Consider the following 21,127-nt stretch of genomic DNA (forward strand, 5'->3'; position numbering starts at 1 on the left):
TCCTGGGTCCATGTCACTTCCCACACTCAGGGCTTATGGACACTTGCGGGAGTGTTGCCTCCAGGGAGGCATAATGGTCTCCGGTCTCCAGATTGTCACTTGACCTGTTCCCACTCTTCTGTCCCTAGGCTGATGGAGTAAAGGCCAAAGACCACAGAATAAAGCAGGGATTGGGGGCCAGAACGATAGTACAGGGAGAAGGGAATTTGCCTTGCATAAGACCGACCTGGGTTCGATCCCCAGCATCCCATATGATCCCCTGAGCACCGCCAGGAGTAATTCCCAAGTGCAGAGTCTGGGCTGGGCGTACATCTGGGCCTCCACAAATAGGAGACTTAGATCAGCAGGGCGGGGCCCCCAGGTATGGCTCAGTGGTGGGACCACCTGCAGGGTAAGGGAAGGGGAGTTTGGGGTTTTTGTTTGGGGGGTCAGGTTGGAGGCTTGGGTCATACCCAGGGGTGTTCAGGGCTTACTCCTGACTTTGTGCTCAGGGTCACTTGGGGTGCTGCTTTGTGGTAAGATGGAATGGGTCAGCAGCATGCATGGCACACACCTTAACCTGTGCTCTCCCAGCCCTGGGTCTTATTTTGTTTTGTGGGCCATGCCCGGTGGGGGGATGGAACCTGGCTCTCCAGACTGGCTCTCCCACAGGGGCTCCCGCATGCGGAGCATCTTAACCTTTCCAGTTATTTGGCCCAAGGGTAAAGAGTTTTGAAATCAGCCTCTAGAGAATTCCCAGCTCCGCCCCCCCCCCCCCCAACCCCAAGCAGTTTCCCTCCTGTCACTTTTCCCTGTGTTTCCAAGGCAAAGAAGGGAGAGCCTGTCGAAACCCCGAAACCCATGGCTTGTAGATGAGGCTGCCAGCAGAGCTCAGCCACTGACCGGGCCACACTGCCACAAGGAACATTTAAGAGTGGCTGAGACGGGCAGGTGGGACCTCCAGCGGGTGTAATTCCCCTCTGCTCTAGGACAGGGCCAAGAGGTTTGAGCATTGTTGCCACGTGTGGCCTAAAGGTTTAGGTACTAACAGTCTAGGTACTGAGCCCAGAGAAATGAAAAAGAAAACACGTTTCTCTAACAAAGGTTTTGCCCTCCCATGTTCACAACAGCTTTATTTATAATACATTCACCCTGGACACCACCCACATGTCCATCAACAGGTGAGTGAATAAACAAACGCGCGCAATGGAATAATCTTTGGCCAAAAGAAGAGGAAAATGACTGATACGTGTAGCAGCATGAGTTTCAAACACATCATGTGGGATGAAAGAAGCCAGATACCAAGCAGACATAACTGCATTTCATTTGTATCAAGTTCTGGAATTGCTGACGCTGACCTCCAGTGGGGAACCGAGGGCAGTGTTGGGATCTGGCCTGGAGAGGCGCTTTGAGAGCCGCGCACACACTTTGCATGTGGGAGCCCTGGACTTGACCCCTGGCATTGCATGCCCTCCCCCCGCCCCCAGCACTGCCAAGTGTAGTTCCCCTCTTTAAAAAAAAAAAAAAGACTTTTTTGCGGTGTGCTTGGACAGGGTCACAGGGCAGCCACTCCTGGAGATGCTGAGTGTTGAGCTGGTGGTTGACCAGGCTGTGGGCATCGCTCAGTGGCCACCAGGACCACACCTGTGGTGTACAGTGCAGGGACGCCATGCAGGGCCTGGCGATAATCTCAGGGTCACAGCAGCTACACAGGTGCTCTACCCCTTGATTCACATGTGCCCATCACGTCAGGTGGACTGAGAATTTTAAAATAAAAGAAAAACATCAATACTGGGGCCGGAGTGATAGCACAGTGGAGAGGGCATTGCCTTGCACGCAGCCAACCTGGATTCGATCCCCAGCATCCCACATGTTCCCCCGAGCACTGCCAGGAGTCATTCCTGAGTGCAGAGCCAGGAGTAACGAAGCATCGCTGGGTGTGACGCCAAAAAGTCAAACGCCATCCCTCCCCCACTGCAAAAACAAAAAACAAAAACATCAATACTGTGATTTGGGGCTGAAGATGCCCGGTTGGGATGGGGGTGTAGCTCACTTTTGGGGTTAAGCCCTATCTGCTTAGTTGTGGTGTTCTGAAGCCCATTCTGTGGGAATTTTGTCATTCATTCTGTGTCCTCGCTGGTGACTAGGTGCAAACCCATTCTGGACAGAAGCAGCACGTGGCAGTATCTTTGTCTCTTCCCCATGTCCCACACACATCGTCATTTTGCTTGTTTTGTGGCCCACACTTGGTATTGCTCAGGGGTCACTTCTAGCTCTGTGCTCAGGGATCACTCCTGATGTTCCTTGGGGGCCCTATGCAGGTTGGTCTTGCGCAATGCAAACTCCTAGACCCCTACCCCCACTCTGGCCCCACATGCTCATTTTGTCTTTCTTAGGCCACACTGGGTGATTTGCAAGGGATTATTCCTGACTGCACTCAGTGATTACTGCTAGTGGTGCTCAGGGGAGCATATGAAGTGCTGGGGATTGCACCAGATTGGGCAATTACCCACTCTACTCTCTGGTTCCTCATTGTGCCTTTTGGTTGCTGTGCCCTCCAGATCTTCACTGCAGATAACATTTGGTTTTGTAATACAGCAGAAGTATGTGCTCATGCCCTCAGTTTTAGCCTTTTCATGATTAGTGAGTCATGTCGTTCGCAAAGACAACAAACAATGCAGTACATAATTTAGGTTTTTGCTCTCCTGAATTCTACAGGCTGGAGCGATAGCACAGTGGTAGGGTGTTTGCCTTGCACACAGCCAACATGGCCGACCCGAGTTCGATTCCTCCGCCCCTCTTGGAGAGCCCGGCAAGCTACCGAGAGTATCTCGCCGGCACGGCAGAGCCTGGCAAGCTCCCCGTGATGTACTCGATATGCCAAACACAGTAACAACAAAGTCTCCAATGGAGATGTTACTGGGCCCGCTCGAGCAAATCGATGAACAACGAGAGAACAGTGACAGTGACAATTCTGCAAACATACTAAATCACAGTACAACCATTTCTTGTCCAGTTTGAACTTTCTGTTCTACCTGGCAACAAATGCAATCATTGGTAGTTTTCAATGGAGATTCTTCCTTTGTTCTGTTTTAGGACCACATCTGGCTTGTGCTCAGGGGTTCCTCCTAGCTATGCACTCAAGAACTACTCCTGACAATGATTTGGGAACTGTATATTGGATTGAATTCAGGTTGGCCACGTGCAAGGCAAGTGCCCTACCTGCTATACTTTTGCTTTGGCCCTGTTTTGTAAATTTTAGAGGAACCTAACTACCTGCTCTAGAGATGTTATTATCAGGAGTAACAGCTGTCCACTGTTTATGCTCGTCATGGATAGGCTGTGGTAGCTTGTGAACTTCTGCTCTTGGGGACTGTACAAACAGCCAAGTGGAAACTACGAGGCTTGTAGACTATGTTTTAATGGAAATCCTCTCCTTTCAGTCATCTAAGAGCAGCCATTTTAATATGGTGTGACACTTTAGGGCCTGAGAACTAGGCACACTGCCACTGGGAGCAGAAAATAGATATCAAATGGAGCCCAGGGAGAGGGCAAATTCCTCCCTCTCTACTGTTTCATTTAGGCCCTGAAAGTATTAGATGACATTTCCTCCAAATTGGGGAGGGTGTCCTTTTTTTTTTTTTTAACACCCAGTGGCACTCAGGAGTGACTCCTGGTGGTGCTCAAGAACCATATGTGGCTCTGGAATTTGAACTAGGTTGGTGATGTGCAAGGCAAATAAGTTACCTCCTGTACTCTGTCCATTACCCCCCCAGAACTAATTTTTTTTGGAGGGAGTGTGTGTTGGGTCACACCTGACAGACACACCTGGCTCTGCATTCAGGGATCACTCCTGGTGGACTCAGGGGATCATAAGCAGTGCTGGAGATTAAACTGGGTTGGCTGCAATTAAGGCAAGAGCCCTATGTACTGCACTAGTACTCTGGCAGTGGAATTAAATCTATCTTTCTTTCTTTCTTTCTTTCTTTCTTTCTTTCTTTCTTTCCTTTTCTTTTGAATGACCTACCTGCTATGCTATTGTTCTAGTCCCTAGAACTAAATTTCTTAGTGTGAGAATTGCTGGGACAAAAACAAAGACTTGTTATGTTCAGGCACATCAGGGTATGATTAAAATAATTCTCTAAAGGTAATTAAGAGAGATATAGGCTGTAGTGCAGAGGGAAGAAGGGAATCCAATGGGTGCAATGTTTAGAACATTTTATTAAAGTACAAAATTGTTGAAATTAAGCTAAATAGAAAAACATATTAAGTATATACAAAACATTAATAACACCACTTAAAGTACACACACATAACAAGACAGAAAGGTTTACAAAAGGATACGAGTGTTGAAAATAATGGAAATTTCCCAAAATGGATACAATAGCTCCCTGCTGAATATGGCAAAATAATAAGATCTCTGAGCAAATGTTTCCTATTCTTCAATCTAGAAATCAGTACTCTTCTGCTCCCACGAAACCAGCTCTTTGGGATGTCTAAGACTCAGAGGCAGCCAGAGGGGACACAGCAAGAGCTTGGAATGGCACATTAAGTTTTCTTCATGCTACTGATTATGTTGTGGTTACAGACAAACAGCAATGGTGGCTTTTTTGGGGGGGAGGGGGGAACACACCTGGCGGTGCTCAGGGCTTATTCCTGGCCCTGTGATCAGGGGATTACTCCTGGGGGGGCTTAGGGACTATATATAGTGCTGAGGATAGTTAGCAGGGTAAGCACCTACCACTGGACTATCACTCTGGCCCCAGCAATGGTATTTTCTTGAGTCTGTAATAATCATCAAAAGGATGATGCCAAATAGGAGAGGAAGAATTTGAGTAATTTCTCATTGCTTGAACAAAAATTCAGCACATAAAAGGCTAACGGGGGAGAGTATTTGTATTAAAACTATAAAGTGTATCTGATGGAAAATTACCTATAAAATCTAAGAAAAGAAAATTGATCATGCTCTATAATATTTGCTGGAACAAAAAGAGATGGAGTAGACACTTGAATATCAAAGTGCTCCCATTTTAGAGTGAAGGGTCAATAAACAAATGACATTATGCTAAAGTGACCACAACTCTCAAGAGTGCAGTAAAACATAAAATCAGTTCAAAGACAACAAACTCAAAACACAGACACTTTAAAGTAAGAACAGTATTGCCCAAAAGACAGTCATATGTTAGATAATATTGTAAAAAGAGAAAGGGATCTTTGGGCTTTATATGCTTGAGGGTTCTGGATTACCTTTACAACCTTGAGAGTTCTGGATTATCTTTTCAAATTACATTCTCAGGGGAGGAAATTAAGAGCTTCAGGCAACTTTAAAAACAGCCTTGGGCTTAATAAGACCGTTACTCAAAATAGTCATCTTACATTTTAAAACAGATCATCATCATCTGACTCTTCAAGGTACTTTATAGGCTTCTTTGCCCGTCCAGATTTTGCCCGCGGGGCAAGAGCAGAGTCTAAGTCCTGATGGAAGTCATTGGTCTCCCCCTTGGATTTCTACAAGAAATTACAAGTCCATGTAATTTGCATAACACCAACCCACAGCATAACTTCAATGTAAAAGGCACAATCAGACTCCAGTTCAAGTTTTCCACCTTCATAAGGAGTAAGAAAGAGATTTAAAAGCATTATCTCATTCACCAGATAAGTGGCACATTGAACTTGCTACAGCTAAACAAAATACAGCAGGAACTAATGGAGTATGAGATTTAAATTAACTTTCCTAAAAATGGTGCCAAATTGTTAAGAAGAGCAAAGCCTGGCTGTGTTTCAAAATACCCACCTTATTTGCAGCTGCCTTAGAAACTTTCTCCTCAAAATTAGAGTCAGAATCATCAGAAGAAGAAGGTTTCCTTTTGCGACGAATCTTTGTTTTAGTGGGATCAGGCTTTTTAGAGGTTTCAGAATTCAAACCTGAATCCTTTTTGGTTATTTTTGGTGCACCCCTTTTTTTGGTGCCTGCAGTGGTGGTGGAAGATTGACCTGCAAGTCAACAAAATCATCATGACCACTTAGAGATGATTTATCCTCTGAATTTTTGTTTTCAGGGGCTTAAGGGCTCATATAATAGGCAGAGCTCAGACCTTTGAGCTATTTCCCTGTCTCCTTACTAACATCGGGAAAGAATGTAATAGCAGAAAATATACTAGAGAAGGCTTTTATGGGGTTTCTCTTTAGCCATACTTGGCTGTGCTCAGGACTTACTCTTGGCTCTGCATTCAGGAATTCTGGCGGTGTACAGAGGGCCATATGGGGTGCTGAGGATTGAACCCCAGTTGATTGAGTGCAAGGTAAAATTACTACTTGCTGAACTGTTCCTCTGGCCCCAAGAGAAAATATTTAACATTTTATAGGCATATTTTTTTTTTACATTAAACACTTGTAATTTAGAAATCCTATTTCTGTCACAGAAATGAACTAGCTGAGGCCTAGCCTTGGCAAAGGGCGCAGGGGGGTACCAAGAGGTTTGGGCCATACTCAGTGGTGTATATCCTCTAGTCCTTTGCACTGTCTTTTTGGTCTGATGCCTAGCATTTTGAGAAACATGTTACTAGAAAAACTTTTAACCACCAGTTTGATGACAAGGATTTCTAAAGGCTTCATTCATTTAGAAAATATTTAATTTCAACTTAACAGTGAAGGCTGGGAATAAAATCAAAATTTACATGTGGCAGCCAGTTACTTAATTCCAGTATTAACCCATCTCAAAGACTTCAGGCTCACTTTTTGCTGCTGTCTTCTTCACTGTCACCTTCTTTTTAGAAATAGGCTCTGTAGTTTCCGTTTTAGCTGTCAAATCGGCAGCAAGGGGGCTTGGGGAAACTGGTACATCATTCTTGACATCATCAGCATCAAGGTCCATTACTTCAAATGAAAAGGTATTAGGAAATGTGAAAATCCACTGGACTTTTTTTCTGCTCATTTTGCTTTACGCATACCTTAGCTGGCACTGCTCAGATCCTGGCGCTGTGCCCAGGGATCACTTCTGACAGGACTCAAAGGACCACTGGGGTGCTGGGGTTTGAATCCAGGCTAGCTACGTGTAAGAGTCCTACCCACTGTACTATCTCTGGCCCTCCACAACTGTTAATTCATGTATACAGTGTTCCAACACCATACAGCACTGAATTTTTATTGCTTTAAATCTCTAGCCTCTAATATAGTACCCAGCGAGCAGATTTCATTGATTTTTCCATTTTCTGGGGGTCCACACCTGGTCGTGCTCAGGGGACTTTATGAGTTGTTGGGGATCGAACCTAGATTGGCCACATACATATAAGGCAAGCATTTTACCGCTGCATTATCTCTCTGGTCCCACACAGATTACTTAAAAGAAAAACTCCCCCCCCCCCCTTATCTCCTTTAAATTTATTTATCTATTTGCTTTTTGGGTCATACCCGGTGTTGCACAGGGGTTACTCCTGGCTCTGCAATCAGGAATCACTCCTGGCGGTGCTCAGGGGACCATATGGGATGCTGGGAATCGAACCCTACCCGCTGTGCTATTGCTCCAGCCCCACCTCCTTTAAATTTATTAAGTATAAAATCTATCTCGGAGCCAGAGTGATAGGACAGTGGTTACAGTGTTTGCCTTGCAATGCAGCTGATCTGGGTTCAGTCCCTGGCACCCCTTATGGCCCCAGAGCTCAGCAGGAGTGATCTCTGATACTAGTATGATGGGGTTGAGGATGGGAAAACTGTATACATAGAATTTGATTATGGCTGATTATAAAGTTAGGTGTTATAAAAAACTTTGTAAATTATAGTATCTCAATAAAAAATATTAAAAAAATCCATCTCTAAACATCACTGTAATGCTAAGAATGTAATTTTTTTTTTGTTTGTTTTTTTGCGGCCACACCAGCAGTGTTTAGGGCTTTTCCTAGAAGGCCTGGGGGACCATATTGGGTGCTGGGGATTAAACCTGAATCAGCCACTTCCAAGGCAAATGCCCTACTTATTGTTCTATTGCTTTGGCCCAACATTTAACTATTTTAAAGTTATTTTCACGTAAATACATACCTGACATGGCACTTTTTGGTGGTTTCTGTTCTTTGTTAGTTTGTCTAAAAATTAAAAAATATAAAAGTACTTAAATCTAATTCTAATTATTTCAAACAAGAAACTGTTATTGTTTGACTATTAAAGAAATATAAAAATCCATTTTAGAGAAGAAACTTACTTTTGGGAAGTTTTGGTTGTAGGTAGACTATCATCTGATGGAACAAAATCTCCATCATCTTCATCTTGATTCTTTTCATCAAAATCAGAGAAATCGTTATCTGAATCCAAATCTACCATGGTTTTAATTTTTGCTGTGAAAAAATACATATTTCAAGAGTCAAAGAGAATAAAAGGAGAAATAAGCAATCCCCAGATTGGTAAAATATTTAATAAAGATTTACTATTTAGGGCTCAGAGGGACAGTTCCAAGAGCAGAAGCACATATCTTGCCTGTGCTTAGGTCCCTGAGTCTGATGCTCAGCACTGCATGCACCTCAACCCCAGCACAGCCACTGCTATGCCAGAGAATGTAGTTCAGTTGGTTAAATATAACTGGAGTGCCCACAGAGCCCCCCCGAGTATTGCTTGAGAGGCAATTCTCCGCAATATTTAATATTCGGTTTAATTCCTAAAAGAAGCCTTAGTTTTTCAAAACTTAAGTAACTTAGACAAACATTTCTGGGATTGTGTTCCTGAAATATGGCCAGTGAAACCTTTCAGCATGTTTTTTTATCTTCTCTTTTGGTGTTGGAGGCGGCGGGGGGGGGGGGGGGGGGGGGGGTTGCACATTCAAAAGTGTTCTGCACTCAGGAATTACTCCTACCAACAGCTTTTGCCCAGAGACACAGCAGAGAGTCCAGGAAGACAGCACACTGCCGGAGATCTCTCCGGGCCCTGTATTGAGCCAATTTCACCAAGGCACCTCAGATGGAGCAGGTGTGTTCTCCCCGCCCGCTCCAGATGAAGCCTGGGTGACCATGAGCTTCCAGAAGCAAGGCCAGGTATACAGGTTCCAGGACTAAGACTCCAGGCCTCATGGTGGAGGCAGAGAAGTCGGGCTGTCCCTCCCTGGCTTCCCGCCAGCTTGGGATCCTGGTTCTCAGGCCCACAGCCTGCCTCTGGGCGCTGTCTCAGCGCACCAATGGCCCTGGTCCAGGGACTTCCTGCTGAATCCCAAAATGAATTAGCGCCCTACAGAGATGTCTCTGGACCCCAACCATTTACAATCTTAGAATTCCAGAAGTGCACAGTTGCTTTTGCAGCCATGCAAGCTCTCATCATACTCAAAGTGAGCAACAGAAAATAAATTATCTAGGGGTTGGAACAATAGCACAGTGGGTAGGGCGTTTGCCTTGCACGCGGCTGACCCAGGTTCAATTCCCAGCATCCCATATGGTCCCCTGAGCACTGCCAGGGGTAATTCCTGAGCGCAGAGCCAGGAATAAACCCTGTGCATTGCTGGGTGTCACCCAAAAAGGAAAACCCCCTCCCCCCCCCCCCAAAAAGAAAATAAATTATCTAGTGTCTGCCCCTGACAGGAAGGCTTGAATGGGGGAGGGAAAATTCAAGCAAACTATAATGCCCAAAAGCAGAGAGAGAGAATTGGGGAAATTGTCTGCTACAGAGGCAGGGTGAGGACTGGGATGGGGGTGGAGGTGATACTGGGGATATTGGGGTGGAAAATGTGCACTGGTGGAGGGATGGGTGTTAAATCACTGTATGACTGAAGCTCAAACATGAAAGCTTTGTAACTGTATCTCCTGGTGATTCAATTAAAAAGAAAAAAAAGACTCCTGGTAGGCTTTCAGGCCCATATAGGGTGCTGGGGGTTGAACCCAGGTCGGCCACATGCAAGGCAAATGCCCTACCCACTGTTCACCAAGGCACCTCAGATGGAGCAGGTGTGTTCTCCCCGCCCGCTCCAGATGAAGCCTGGGTGATCTTGACCTCCAGCCCACGTCTGTATATTTGTTTTCCTTACTTGGTGCTTTCCGTAGCTCTATTTCTCGTGGAGGGACATCAAAATCATTTTCATCACTGCTCATATCTGATTCTGAATCAGACCAGGGGTTTCTCTTCTTCCCTTTTTTGACTGGTTTAAAAGATAATGTAGTTTGTTTCATTGTCTTGGCACCTAGAAACGGAGATAGGAAAAAATGCTTTTACATATTCTTAGTGACTATACTTGTCTCCCATCTATTCTCTGAAAATTTGGTGTTAGTGCGAGAATATAGTGGGGAGTAGAAACAAACTTGGTTTCTCTTTTCTTGGGGCCACTGTTGGGGTACTCAGGGAACCATGTGGTGCTGGGAATCAAACCCAGGCTTGCAGGTTGAAAAACCAGTACTCCAGTCCTTTGAGCTTTCTCTCCAGTCCAGTCCCTCTTCCTTATGGGGCTTGGAGCTAGCTAGCTTGCTCATCTGATCAAATAAATACACTGTAGAGTTTCTGTGGTAGTATATGCTCATAAATAGGGAGTGCCTTACCTGCTGTACCATCTTTCAAGTCCACAGCATTATATTCTTAAAACATTAATAATGAGAGTATTGTAAATCACACTGACTTATTTACTATCATCTCTGTACTTAGGGATCACAACTGGCAGACTAAGGGGACCATAAGGGGTGCCAGGGATCGAACCTGGTCAGCTGTGTGCAAGACCCTACCCGTTGTACTATCTCTCTGGTCCCTAAGTCATCTTCTTTGTTTTAATACCTGGTTCTTTTTCTTTTTTCAGTCTCTTTTCTAATCTTTTTTTGAGGCCTTCTACTTCACCATTCTCCTGAGGGCTTCCTTCAGTGTTTTCATTCTGAAAGACAGCAAGATAAACAAGAAAGGTCAAGTTCTGCCAATGTATTATTTGAAACAGTTTAGTCAGCTATACAAATATATAACAGGAATATCAGATTTGTTTTGGAGCCACTCCTGACAGTGCTTAGGGGACCATATAGGATGCTGGGGATCAAATCTGGGTAGGCCGGATGCAAGGCAAATGCCCTTACCTGCTAAGCTCCAGCCCGTCAGAGTCATCTTAAATTTGGGCTTTGATTACTAGTGTAAGTAAAGTAAAGTAAAGGCCCTCCCGTTGTTCATCGATTTGCTCGAGTGGGCCCAGTAACGTCTCCATTGGAGACTTTGTTGTTACTGTGTTTGGCATATCGAATACGTCACGGGGAGCTACTAGTGTTGAATAAAGGTAAAATTTTATAAAAAATCAAGTCCATAAGGAAAATTATGATTAGGTACAGGATATAGTCCAAATGGTGGGACTGGGCTGGATAGATCGCTCAGTAGCTAAGTGCAGGCACTGCATGCAGAAAATCTGCTTTTCTTTTGACCATACCCAACAGTGCTCAGACATCACTCTTCTTGGCAGCCTGGGGAAACATATAGGATGCTGGGGATCAAACCTGGTTAGGCACTGTGTAAGGCAAGTGCCCTACCCACTATACTATTGCTTCTGCCTCAGAAAGCCTGGTTTTGATCCCTACGACCACATAGTCCCCTGGACATATTACCAGGAGGAAAAGCCCCCAAGCGCTGGTAGGTGTGACCCCTATCTCCAACAATAAAGTTGAGATCTTTATAATGTGGTAATTTTTATTTAAAAAAAAAAGTGTACAGGGGCCAAATAGTATAGCAGGTCGGGCATTTGCCTTGCACATGGCCGACCCAGGTTCAATCCCAGCATCCTATATGGTTCCCTGAGCCCAGCCAGGAGTAATTCCTGAGTGCAGAGCCAGGAGTAACCCCTGACTGAGCATTGCTGGATGTTACCCAAAATGCCAAAACAAATAAAACAACCAAAAGAAGAGTCTACACCCAGCAGTGCTTGGGGGCTATGTGATACTAGGGATTGAGCCCAAGACTGTGCACATGTCTAGCAAGTGCTTGACTATTTCACTTAGCTCCTCAGCCGTTATTCCAATCTCAAAAGGTATGTTAGCTGCTTCAGGGTTGGAGCATAGTATGGTGGGTAGGACATTTGCCTTGAACATGGCTGAACCAGGTTTGATCCCTGGTACTCCATGTGGTCTCCCGAGGACCACCAGGAGTGCTATTGAGTGCAGTCAGGAGTAAATCTTGAGCATTGTTGGGTGTGGCCCCAAAACAACCCCTTGCACCACCCCCCCCCCCCCAACAAGTATAAAGTAGCTTATATGCAATCGAGTATTACCTTAACTTTCCTTTTATTTTTCCTTTCTGCCTCTGCTTTCATCTCTACAGTCACTACAGGGATGACTCTTTTTCCACTTGGAGAAGGTAAGACTTCGGTCATTTGGGGTTTTTTCCCCTTTGCTTTTCCACCTTTCACAGGCAATCCTACTTGTTCATCTTTTTTTTCCTTGGCTTCAAGAACCTATAAGAAAGATAAAAACCAACTGAGTTTATAAACTATTAACAAAGATTAAAATATCACTTTCTAGGAATAGCAAGAGAGGCATCGTTAAATTCATTTCAATCTGTTACAACTACTTTTGTATTTTGTTTGGAGTCACTCCTGGTGGTACTGGGGGATCAACTTTAGAGCTCATACATGCACAACATGCTCTAGCCCTCAACTTTTGCTATTGCTGGGCTACATCAGCAGTACTCAGGGTTTATTCCTGGCTCTAGAGTCAGGGATCACTCCTAGCCAGCTTGGGGACCATATGTGGTACTAGGGATTGAGCTTGGTGGACTGTGCTTAAGGCAAGTGCCTTACCCACTGTGCTATCTTTCTGGCCTCAGACTTTGGCTTGTTATATCTCGTTTTTTTTTTTTTCCCCTTTTTGGGTCACACCTGGCAATGCACAAGGGTTACTCCTGGCTCTTCACTCAGGAATTACTCCTGGCGGTGCTCGGCGGACCATATGGGATGCTGGGAATCGAACCCGGGTCAGCCGCGTGCAAGGAAAATGCCCTACCTGCTGTGCTATCGCTCCAGCCCCTGTTATATCCTTTTTTAGGGGGTATGGGTGGTATCTGGGGCTATACCTGATGGGGCTTAAGGATTACCCCTGGTGGTGCTGTTGGGTTTAGAAACAGGATTTGGCCTCAAGTAAGGCAGGCGCTTTAACCCCTGTACTTTCTTCAGTTTTAATTTTTTTCTTTTTGGGTCACACCAGGAGATGCACAGGGATTACTCCTGGCTCTTCACTCAGGAGTTACCCCTGGAGGTGCTCAGGGGACCATGTGGGATGCTGGGAATTGAACCCGGGTTGGCCGTGTGCAAGGCCAAATGCTCTACCCACTGTGCTATTGCTCTAGCTCCTCCAATTTTTATTTATTTATTTTTTTTTGCTTTTTTTTGGTTTGGGGCCACACCCAGGTCAACCCTGTGCAAAGCTACAGTATCTCTCTGGCCCACCCTCAATTTGTTTTACCTTAAGACAAATTTGTGATAAATTATTCCACAACTAAGTAAACTCAACAATAGGGAAGATATAATTAAGATCTTCATTGAAGGGCTAGAGAGACAGGACAACAGATAAGGCGCTTGCCTTGCAAGGGATGATAAAGTTCAATTCCCTGTTCTCTGTATGGCTCACCAAGCACTGCCAGATGTATGCATTCAGCACTGCTAAGTGTGGCCCAAAAACAAAAATTAAAGATAAAAGACCCATTTTAAAAAAGTGTAGAGACAGCAAATTAGTTTTTATTCTTAATTCTATCACTTAATTTCTATGAGAATTAAGAGGAAACTGAGGGGCCAGAGACATAGTTACAGGGTTAAGGCATTTGTCTTGCACAGGGCCAATTCCTGTGCAATCATTGGCAATGTGTATAGGGTCATATGATCCCTGATCAGAGAATCAGAAGTAGGCCCTAAGCACTGCCCCCACCAAAGAAACAAGTAAGGATATAATATATACATATCTATACATAGAAACACAGAAACTTATAAACTCAAATAAACTAGAACATGATTCTACTAGTACATCCTTCTCCATCTTAACAAGTACAAGTTGGACATTCATATTAAAGTGTAATAATATAAATCTGCATATTAAGTCTTTAGCTAACTTTATGAAATACTTTTTCACATGTCAAGTGATAAGGGAAAAAAATCAAAACATTATTAGGGAGGCTATAGTAACAAAGAATTTTCTAAAGCAACCGATTAGTTAGCACAACAAGCAAATTGTCTATGTTCATTTAGGTTAAGTTGGGAAACACTACATTGGGTCTTCCACATTTAAATTCTTTGTTTCTCAATCCCATTATGTCCTTTCCTTTATTGAAATTCATCTCCTTCCTATCCTTTCCTTTCTTTCTTTATTAATGTTAGAGTAGTATATTTCCTGGGATCGTTTATTTGAATTAATTTTTAACAATCTGTGCTCAGGGCTTACTCCTGGCTCTATGCTCAGGGATCACTCCTAGTGGGCTTGGGGGACAATATGAGGTGCTGATGATCATACTTGGGATGGCCACGTGCAGGGCAAATGCCAGGGCAATCTGCTGTAGTGTTGCTCCGGCCCCTAGTCTGTTCTTTTATATGCTATCTTTCAGTATTTACTTAAGTTACTTACATTCTTTCTACTACCAATTGTGAAATTGTTCTTTTCTTTTTTTCCATATAGAAAAATATAGCCAGAGAAAGTACCCATTACAGATTGTGATGTGAGCAGCAGAGAATGTGTACCAATTTTGAAATTTCTTGACAACATTGAAAGATTACTTAATTCATTAATAGAAATTTCTAATGTAGGTAACATGAACAACATACCTCCAGTTCTTCAACAAAAGCAGCTAAGTCTTCTCTCCATAAATCTGTTGGGCTCTTCCTCTTTAATATTTCTAATTCTTCCTCCTTCATAAAATAAAAGATTAAGAATTAATTTTTGCCAAAGTAGTATTTTTTTCCCTTTTTGGGTCACACCTGATGATGCTTGGGGGTTACTCCTGGCTCTGCACTCAGGAACTCCTGGCAGTGACCATATGAGAGACTGGGGATTGAACCTGGGTGCAAAGCAAACACCTTACCTGCTGTACCATCGCTCCAGCACTAAGTAGTATTTTTTTGTGCAGTGCTTGGGATCAAAACTCAAAGATGCAAGGCAAGTGCTCTACTGCTGAGCAACATACCAAACTCAACAAATAAAATTTTCACAAGGAACACAATTTTAATTCTTTTTTTCTGGGAGGCAAGCACACCCAGAAATGCCTGGGGGATAATATGGGGTGTAGAAATGGATGGAACCATGTCAGCTACATGCAAGGTAAGCGCTTTACTCGCTGTACTATCTCCAGCTCCCAAGTTTTAATATTCACCACTAGAATATAATTAAGCAACAGAAACTATCTAATAACTCACTTTTTCCTTTCTTAGTTTGCATAGTTCATCCTTCTTCTCCTTAGTTAGATACCAAAGAGGCATATCAAGAAGGTAATTGAAGGTTGGTCCAGAATCTGTCACAGAGTCACTTTTATCAGATTCCTTTTCATTATCACTCTCTTCATTTTCTTCTTCATCTGGAACCTAGATGAAACATTAAAATATAATGCCAAAAAGAAATTTAAAACACAAATTGTCTTTAACAATAAACAAACAAACAAGCAAACAAAAAACGGCTAACAAAAATATTACCTTTTGCTGGGCTTCTTTCCAAGCCTTCACAGGATCTGAGTCATATCCCCTCTGGATCAAAACCTTAATTAATTCTTTCTTAGGTTTATTTTCTATTAAAAAATGTAAAGAAAGACAACAATTTTAGATACGTAAGAAGTGGGATTAAATTTTCATGTATCAAGTCAAAATCTTAAAACTGGAAACCAAACTTTTCTTGCATATTTTTGTTGTACATTCTGGTTAATAAATGACTAACCTCTAGTCACAACCAGAAGTGGGCAGACAAATCACCTGAGGCTATGATCCATAATTCAAAACAGAACAAAAGATATCAGAATCTTTATTTGTGGGGGCTGGAGTGATAGTATAGCAAGTAGAATGCTTGCCTTGCACACAGTTAACCTGGATTTGATCCCTGGCACTCCAGGAGTAATTCCTGAGTGCAGAGCCTGGGCACCACTAGGTGTGGCCTAAACACCAAAACCAAAACCAATCAGAAACTCCAAATAAATAAATGAAACCTTTATTTGTGTAAGACTCTAACCTCTACCTCAGTTGTACATCTTATTTTGCTTAAATGTATTTTCTCTCTCCCTCTTTTTTGCAAGGGGGGGGGTTGTTGGGGGAGTAGTGGGGGCACACAACAGCTGTGCTTGTGTGCTTGGGGAACAATATGACGCTGAGAGCTGAACCTAGGGCCTCACACATGAAAAGCAAGTGCTCTACCACTGAATCACATCCCTTTTTAAATTTTTGGATTTGGGGGCCACATGTGGTTTTGCCCTGAGGAGCTTACTTCTAGCCATGTGCTCAGGGATCACTTCTGGCAGTGCTGAGGGGATCAGAGGGGATGCCAGGGATCGCACCAGAGAAAGCTGTGTATACGGCAAGCACCCTAATCTCTTGTACTGTCTCACTGACCCAAGCCCCTGCTTTTGATTTTACAAATTTTTATTCATTGGGGATAGGGGATACACCCAGCTGCATTCAGGGATTGCTCTGGCTTGTGCCCAGGATCACTCCTTGCAGAACATGGGAGGACCATCTGGGGTGTCAGAGATCGAACCCGGGTTGGCTGATTGCAAAGCAAATGCTCAGGCAATTTGCTCAGGCTTGTACACAGGGATCTCTCAAGATGCCTAATCTGGAAAAGCTAAAGCTATCTAAAAGCTACGTACAGATGTGTTAAATATTTGAAACAAATGCTTGTAGTATTAACCACCAGCTGAACTAAATGGATTTGCCCTCCCTCCCTACCATCCTTCTCACCAAAAATGTTTCAAGGAAGTTTGGTGTTAGTTTTAGATACAGGAGTAAGTATTTCAAAAACATACCAATGATTATTTTGCCATCGATTTTCTCTAAGATAAAGCGAGCCTGATTATTCAGTTTAGCAGATTCAGCACCAAGCATTCCCAGAAGCCATTCTTTTCTCAGTCCATAATATTTAAGCCTGAGTTCATAGAAGTCTCTTAGAATATCTAATACGGTATCATATTTCTTTAAGCAGCCTACATGGTCAAAAAGCACCTGGAAAAGAAAAACAAGAGTTAAGAATAGATAATTTGGGGGCCAAAGAGATAGTATAGTGGATAGGGAGTTTGCCTTGCACGTGGCTGATCTGGATTCTATCTCTGACACCCCGTATGGTTCCCCGAGCATCACCAGGAGTGATTCTTGCGTGCAGAGCCAGGAGCAACCCCTAAGCATCACCAGGTAACCCAAAAGATAATTTCACTAAATTTCATTAAAAAGAGTTTTAGAGAAAGGACTATTTTTTGAAAAAAAAAATAAAAACTAAAAGTTAAGATAGCCTATTAGCAATATAAACATCTGATAAAAAGTTGAGACATATGCACCTTGCATAAAATGAGACATACCATAGAGTTGCATGTGAGACTAGATTGGAGTTTGAAGACTTTGTGAAGTCCAGCTCTCTCTGCTTGTGCCAGTTTTTCTTCTGTCATCTTCACAACAAACTTCACGGTGGTATCTGTGTGGTATTCTCGATAGTCTGTGATGAGCGGGGGAGTCTTCTCAGTACCATTCAACATGGGCTCAAGAACTTGTTCCTTATATGTCTGAAAACAAGAGATGCAAGCTCCTAAATATTCAACAAGCAATGGTAGAAAAAGTATTGGCCTCATCACCCTCATCACATAATATGATAAAGAGAAATCCACAGATTTACTTACCTGGGTCCATGTTCTGATGGGAAGCTCTGTGATTTCAATGGTTGTGGAATTAAGAATCGCCACTTCACCACTAATCACATACTGATTTGGAGCCAGCTCTTCGATTGTTCCCTTGAAGTTCTTGTAACCTGGAACCTAAATTGGCATTTTCAAAAAGAACAAATTGTTATTAAAAAAAAAAGACACAAAAATCACTAGGGCAAGAGAGATAGTACAGGAGGTAAGGCACTTGCCTTGCATGTGGCTGCAGAGGCTACCATCCTGCTACTAATCCCAGGAACCACATATGGTCCCTAACACCAGGGGACACTCGATAGCACAGTCAGGAATAGCATCTGAATATCTCTGGGTAGGCCCTCCCAACAAACAATAACCTTGCATAGTTCTGGTCTTTTTTTTTTTTTGGTGGTGCCAAGAATTGAACTCGTGGCCTCACTCACGCACTAGCAGTGTTCAGAATTCACTCCTGTGCTCACCGATCACTCCTGGTGGTGCTCAGGAGACTATCTGGTACTGGGGATTGAACCCAGGTTGGCCATGTGTGGAGCAACATCTCCAGCCCAAGTTTTACTGAACTGAAACCCAAGGTAAAACTAAGGTCCTTAATATATACATAATAGTTACCATTGGTAAAGGTTCTTCTCCATCCATCAAACGCCTGATGTTATTTACAACTTCACGAACATCAAAATTAGGGATTTTGCAGGACCACCCTGTACCAATTCCTTCAGCACCATTTATCAGCACCATGGGGATAATAGGAATGTACCATTCAGGCTCAACACGTTGGTTGTCATCATATAAGAACCTTAAGGTATGATCATCGTTTGGTGGGAATAACAACCTAGCCAAAGGGCTAAAGAAAACAAAGAATGTTATCTTACAAAAATATTGCTTTCATGATTCATGGGGGAAAAAAGATGTTATCTCCTATCTGTGACTGAAAATAATCTTAGATTTACTTGCTGATATTTACGTAACAGTATTAAATGCTCTTTATGTTCCAGGCCTAGTGGAAATGCACTGTAGGGTGATAAGCAGCATCCCTTGCTAAAGCACGGCAAACACCCTATCTGCTGTACTATAGGCTCCAGTCCCGTCACTAAACTTTAATAAGTAGTTTTGTCTGCTTTTAAAAGTTAATTAATCCAGCCTTTATGTCAAAAGTATCTTTTCTAAGCCATTAGAATTTTCTATTTTTGGTCACCAGGATCTCTCATATTATTTCAAAATTGGAAACGACAACTCACAGGAAATTAAAGCATACCCACCTGAGCATTGTGAAGATGTATCGAGGACTAGCAGAATCCTTGCCACCATGTAGCCTAGTACCAAACTGACCAATGGGTTGCAAGAGGTTTAAATTATTGCTCCCCACAAAATTTTGGGCCAAGTTGATAATGGTCATCATCAGTGACATCTGTGAGAAAAAGATACATTAATCTGGAGGAACAGTATTAATGGCATAGCCACATTATTGCAATGAAGTATAGAGATTTATTGACCTTTCTCAGACAAATATAAATAACTCAGGCCCGAAAGATAGTATAAGCGTTAAGGAGTTTCCCTTGGCTCCCCCACCAACCCTGAATCAAATCCCCTCCATTATAAAATGACCTCTGAGCCCTCACTTAGATGACAGAAGCAGTGTCTAACACAAGACTTCTTGGGTGTAGGACTGCACCCAGGTTGTCCCTGTGCAACCCAAATACCCTACCTGCTATTACACTATAGTTCTAGCCCCATCAGATTTAGGACTCTTTTGTTTTTTAGGCCAGAGCTGGCGGTGCTCAGGGCTTACTACTGGCTCTGCACTCGGAGATTACTCTGGCAAGCTACAGGAACCATATCGGGTGTCAGGAACTGAACCTAAGTTGGCTTTGTGCAAGGCAAGCGCCCTATTGCTCCAGCCCCAGGAATTTCATTTGAGAGACTTATTGGTCCAAAGAGTAAAGTCATCTTTACTCTGGTGTGTGCAGGGTGTGTGTGCAGGGAGTGTGTGCAGGGAGATGGAACCTAAGGTCTTTTACATCTGAAGCATGTGTGCTATCACTGAGTTACATCCCTGTTTACCAATGAGTAAATATAGTCTATAGTTCAACAGATTTTAGCAATTTGTTCTCTGCTATACCAACATATACTTTCATCATGGTTTGGAAAATTTAACTGTGGATATTTCTGCTATGGTACTTTCTGAAAACATCATACACTGTATATTTACCTCACCATGGTGATAGGAGGACATCTCAGCCACTGACCCAGCAAGCTGGGCAACTTTCACCTCTCGTTTGTCATTTCGTTTCAAACAAGTAAACAAAACCTTTCTCTGCCCTGGTTTCAAACCTTCAAAATGAAATAAAAGAGCAAATATTAGTATCCTGGACTACTCTGGGCACTGTTTTCTGTATTATGATAGCACTGTAGCACTGTCCTCCTATTATTCATCAATTTGCTCAAGCGGGCCCAGTAACGTCTCCATTGTGAGACTTGTTGTTACTGTGTTTGGCATATTGAATATATTACGGGTAGCTTGCCAGGCTTTGCTGTGCAGGTGAAATATTCTCAGTAGCTTGTTGGGCTCTGAGAGGGGTGGAGTAATCGAACCCGGGTCAGCCGAATTGGCCACATGCAAGGCAAATGCCCTACCCGCTGTGCTATAGCTCCAATCCATGATAAAAAGACTAATTAGAACTCACCATCTACCATAGATGGAATAGATCTCTCATTATCAGAATTTGAAAAAAGAATAAGTTCCTTGTTTATGAAGTCATTATATGTCAGATATGTGGTAGTTTGTCCATACAAGTAATCCTGTGGAAGCAAAAAGAGCATTAGATGATCCACAAAAGAAAAAGGGATCAATGGTCTTAATATAAGCTTAATACAAAAAAAAAAAGAAGTATTATTTCTATTAAGTTTTTTGGGGGGGTGTTCCCCAGTGATATTCAATCCACTGATTCCAGAGGCCATCAGGGACACAACTTAGTGATAGTGGGGTACAGGGATAAGAGTGATGTGAGAAATACTGAAGATTGAGCTATAGTTCTTGAACATCTTAAACATATAATCTTTCTTTTTTTTTTTGGTGGGGGGTGGTCATACCCAGCGATGCTCAGGGCTTACTCCTGACTGTACATTCAGGAATCATTCCTGGGGGACCATTTTGGGATGTCAGGGATCAAAACCTTCCCACCACTCTACTACTGCTTTGGCCACATACAAATAATTATATAGAAGTAGTTTGTATTTTTTTTCTGGGGTGGTGGGGTCCCACTCTGTAGTGCTCAGGGGATGATATAGGGTCCTACTATTCTATATTTTAATGATAAAGATAATTTAATTGCTGTACAATCAGAAAATAAGTGCACTGTCTTTGTAATTT

General features: G+C 43.0%; 1 protein-coding gene across 1 annotated transcript in view; it reads right to left on the minus strand.

Annotated features, from left to right (window-relative positions):
- Positions 1-4,276: 4,276 nt before the first annotated feature.
- TOP2A (DNA topoisomerase II alpha) overlaps positions 4,277-21,127 on the minus strand; it is a 35,070-nt gene continuing 18,219 nt past the window's right edge. Inside the window, exons 18-35 of the mRNA XM_056127398.1 lie at positions 20,442-20,556; positions 19,967-20,088; positions 19,017-19,165; positions 18,370-18,601; positions 17,746-17,880; positions 17,431-17,631; positions 16,885-17,080; positions 15,569-15,660; positions 15,296-15,460; positions 14,708-14,791; positions 12,173-12,355; positions 10,711-10,804; positions 9,977-10,129; positions 8,174-8,306; positions 8,014-8,057; positions 6,715-6,855; positions 5,774-5,973; positions 4,277-5,487 (exon numbers count right to left, since the gene is read on the minus strand). Of these exons, the coding sequence (XP_055983373.1) occupies positions 5,359-5,487; positions 5,774-5,973; positions 6,715-6,855; positions 8,014-8,057; positions 8,174-8,306; positions 9,977-10,129; positions 10,711-10,804; positions 12,173-12,355; positions 14,708-14,791; positions 15,296-15,460; positions 15,569-15,660; positions 16,885-17,080; positions 17,431-17,631; positions 17,746-17,880; positions 18,370-18,601; positions 19,017-19,165; positions 19,967-20,088; positions 20,442-20,556 (2,568 nt within the window). The 3' untranslated portion in view covers positions 4,277-5,358. The remainder of the gene's footprint in view (positions 5,488-5,773; positions 5,974-6,714; positions 6,856-8,013; positions 8,058-8,173; positions 8,307-9,976; positions 10,130-10,710; positions 10,805-12,172; positions 12,356-14,707; positions 14,792-15,295; positions 15,461-15,568; positions 15,661-16,884; positions 17,081-17,430; positions 17,632-17,745; positions 17,881-18,369; positions 18,602-19,016; positions 19,166-19,966; positions 20,089-20,441; positions 20,557-21,127) is intronic.

Source organism: Sorex fumeus, unplaced genomic scaffold (assembly GCF_029834395.1).
Source record: "Sorex fumeus unplaced genomic scaffold, SorFum_2.1 ptg000063l, whole genome shotgun sequence".
Classification (NCBI taxonomy): domain Eukaryota; kingdom Metazoa; phylum Chordata; class Mammalia; order Eulipotyphla; family Soricidae; genus Sorex; species Sorex fumeus.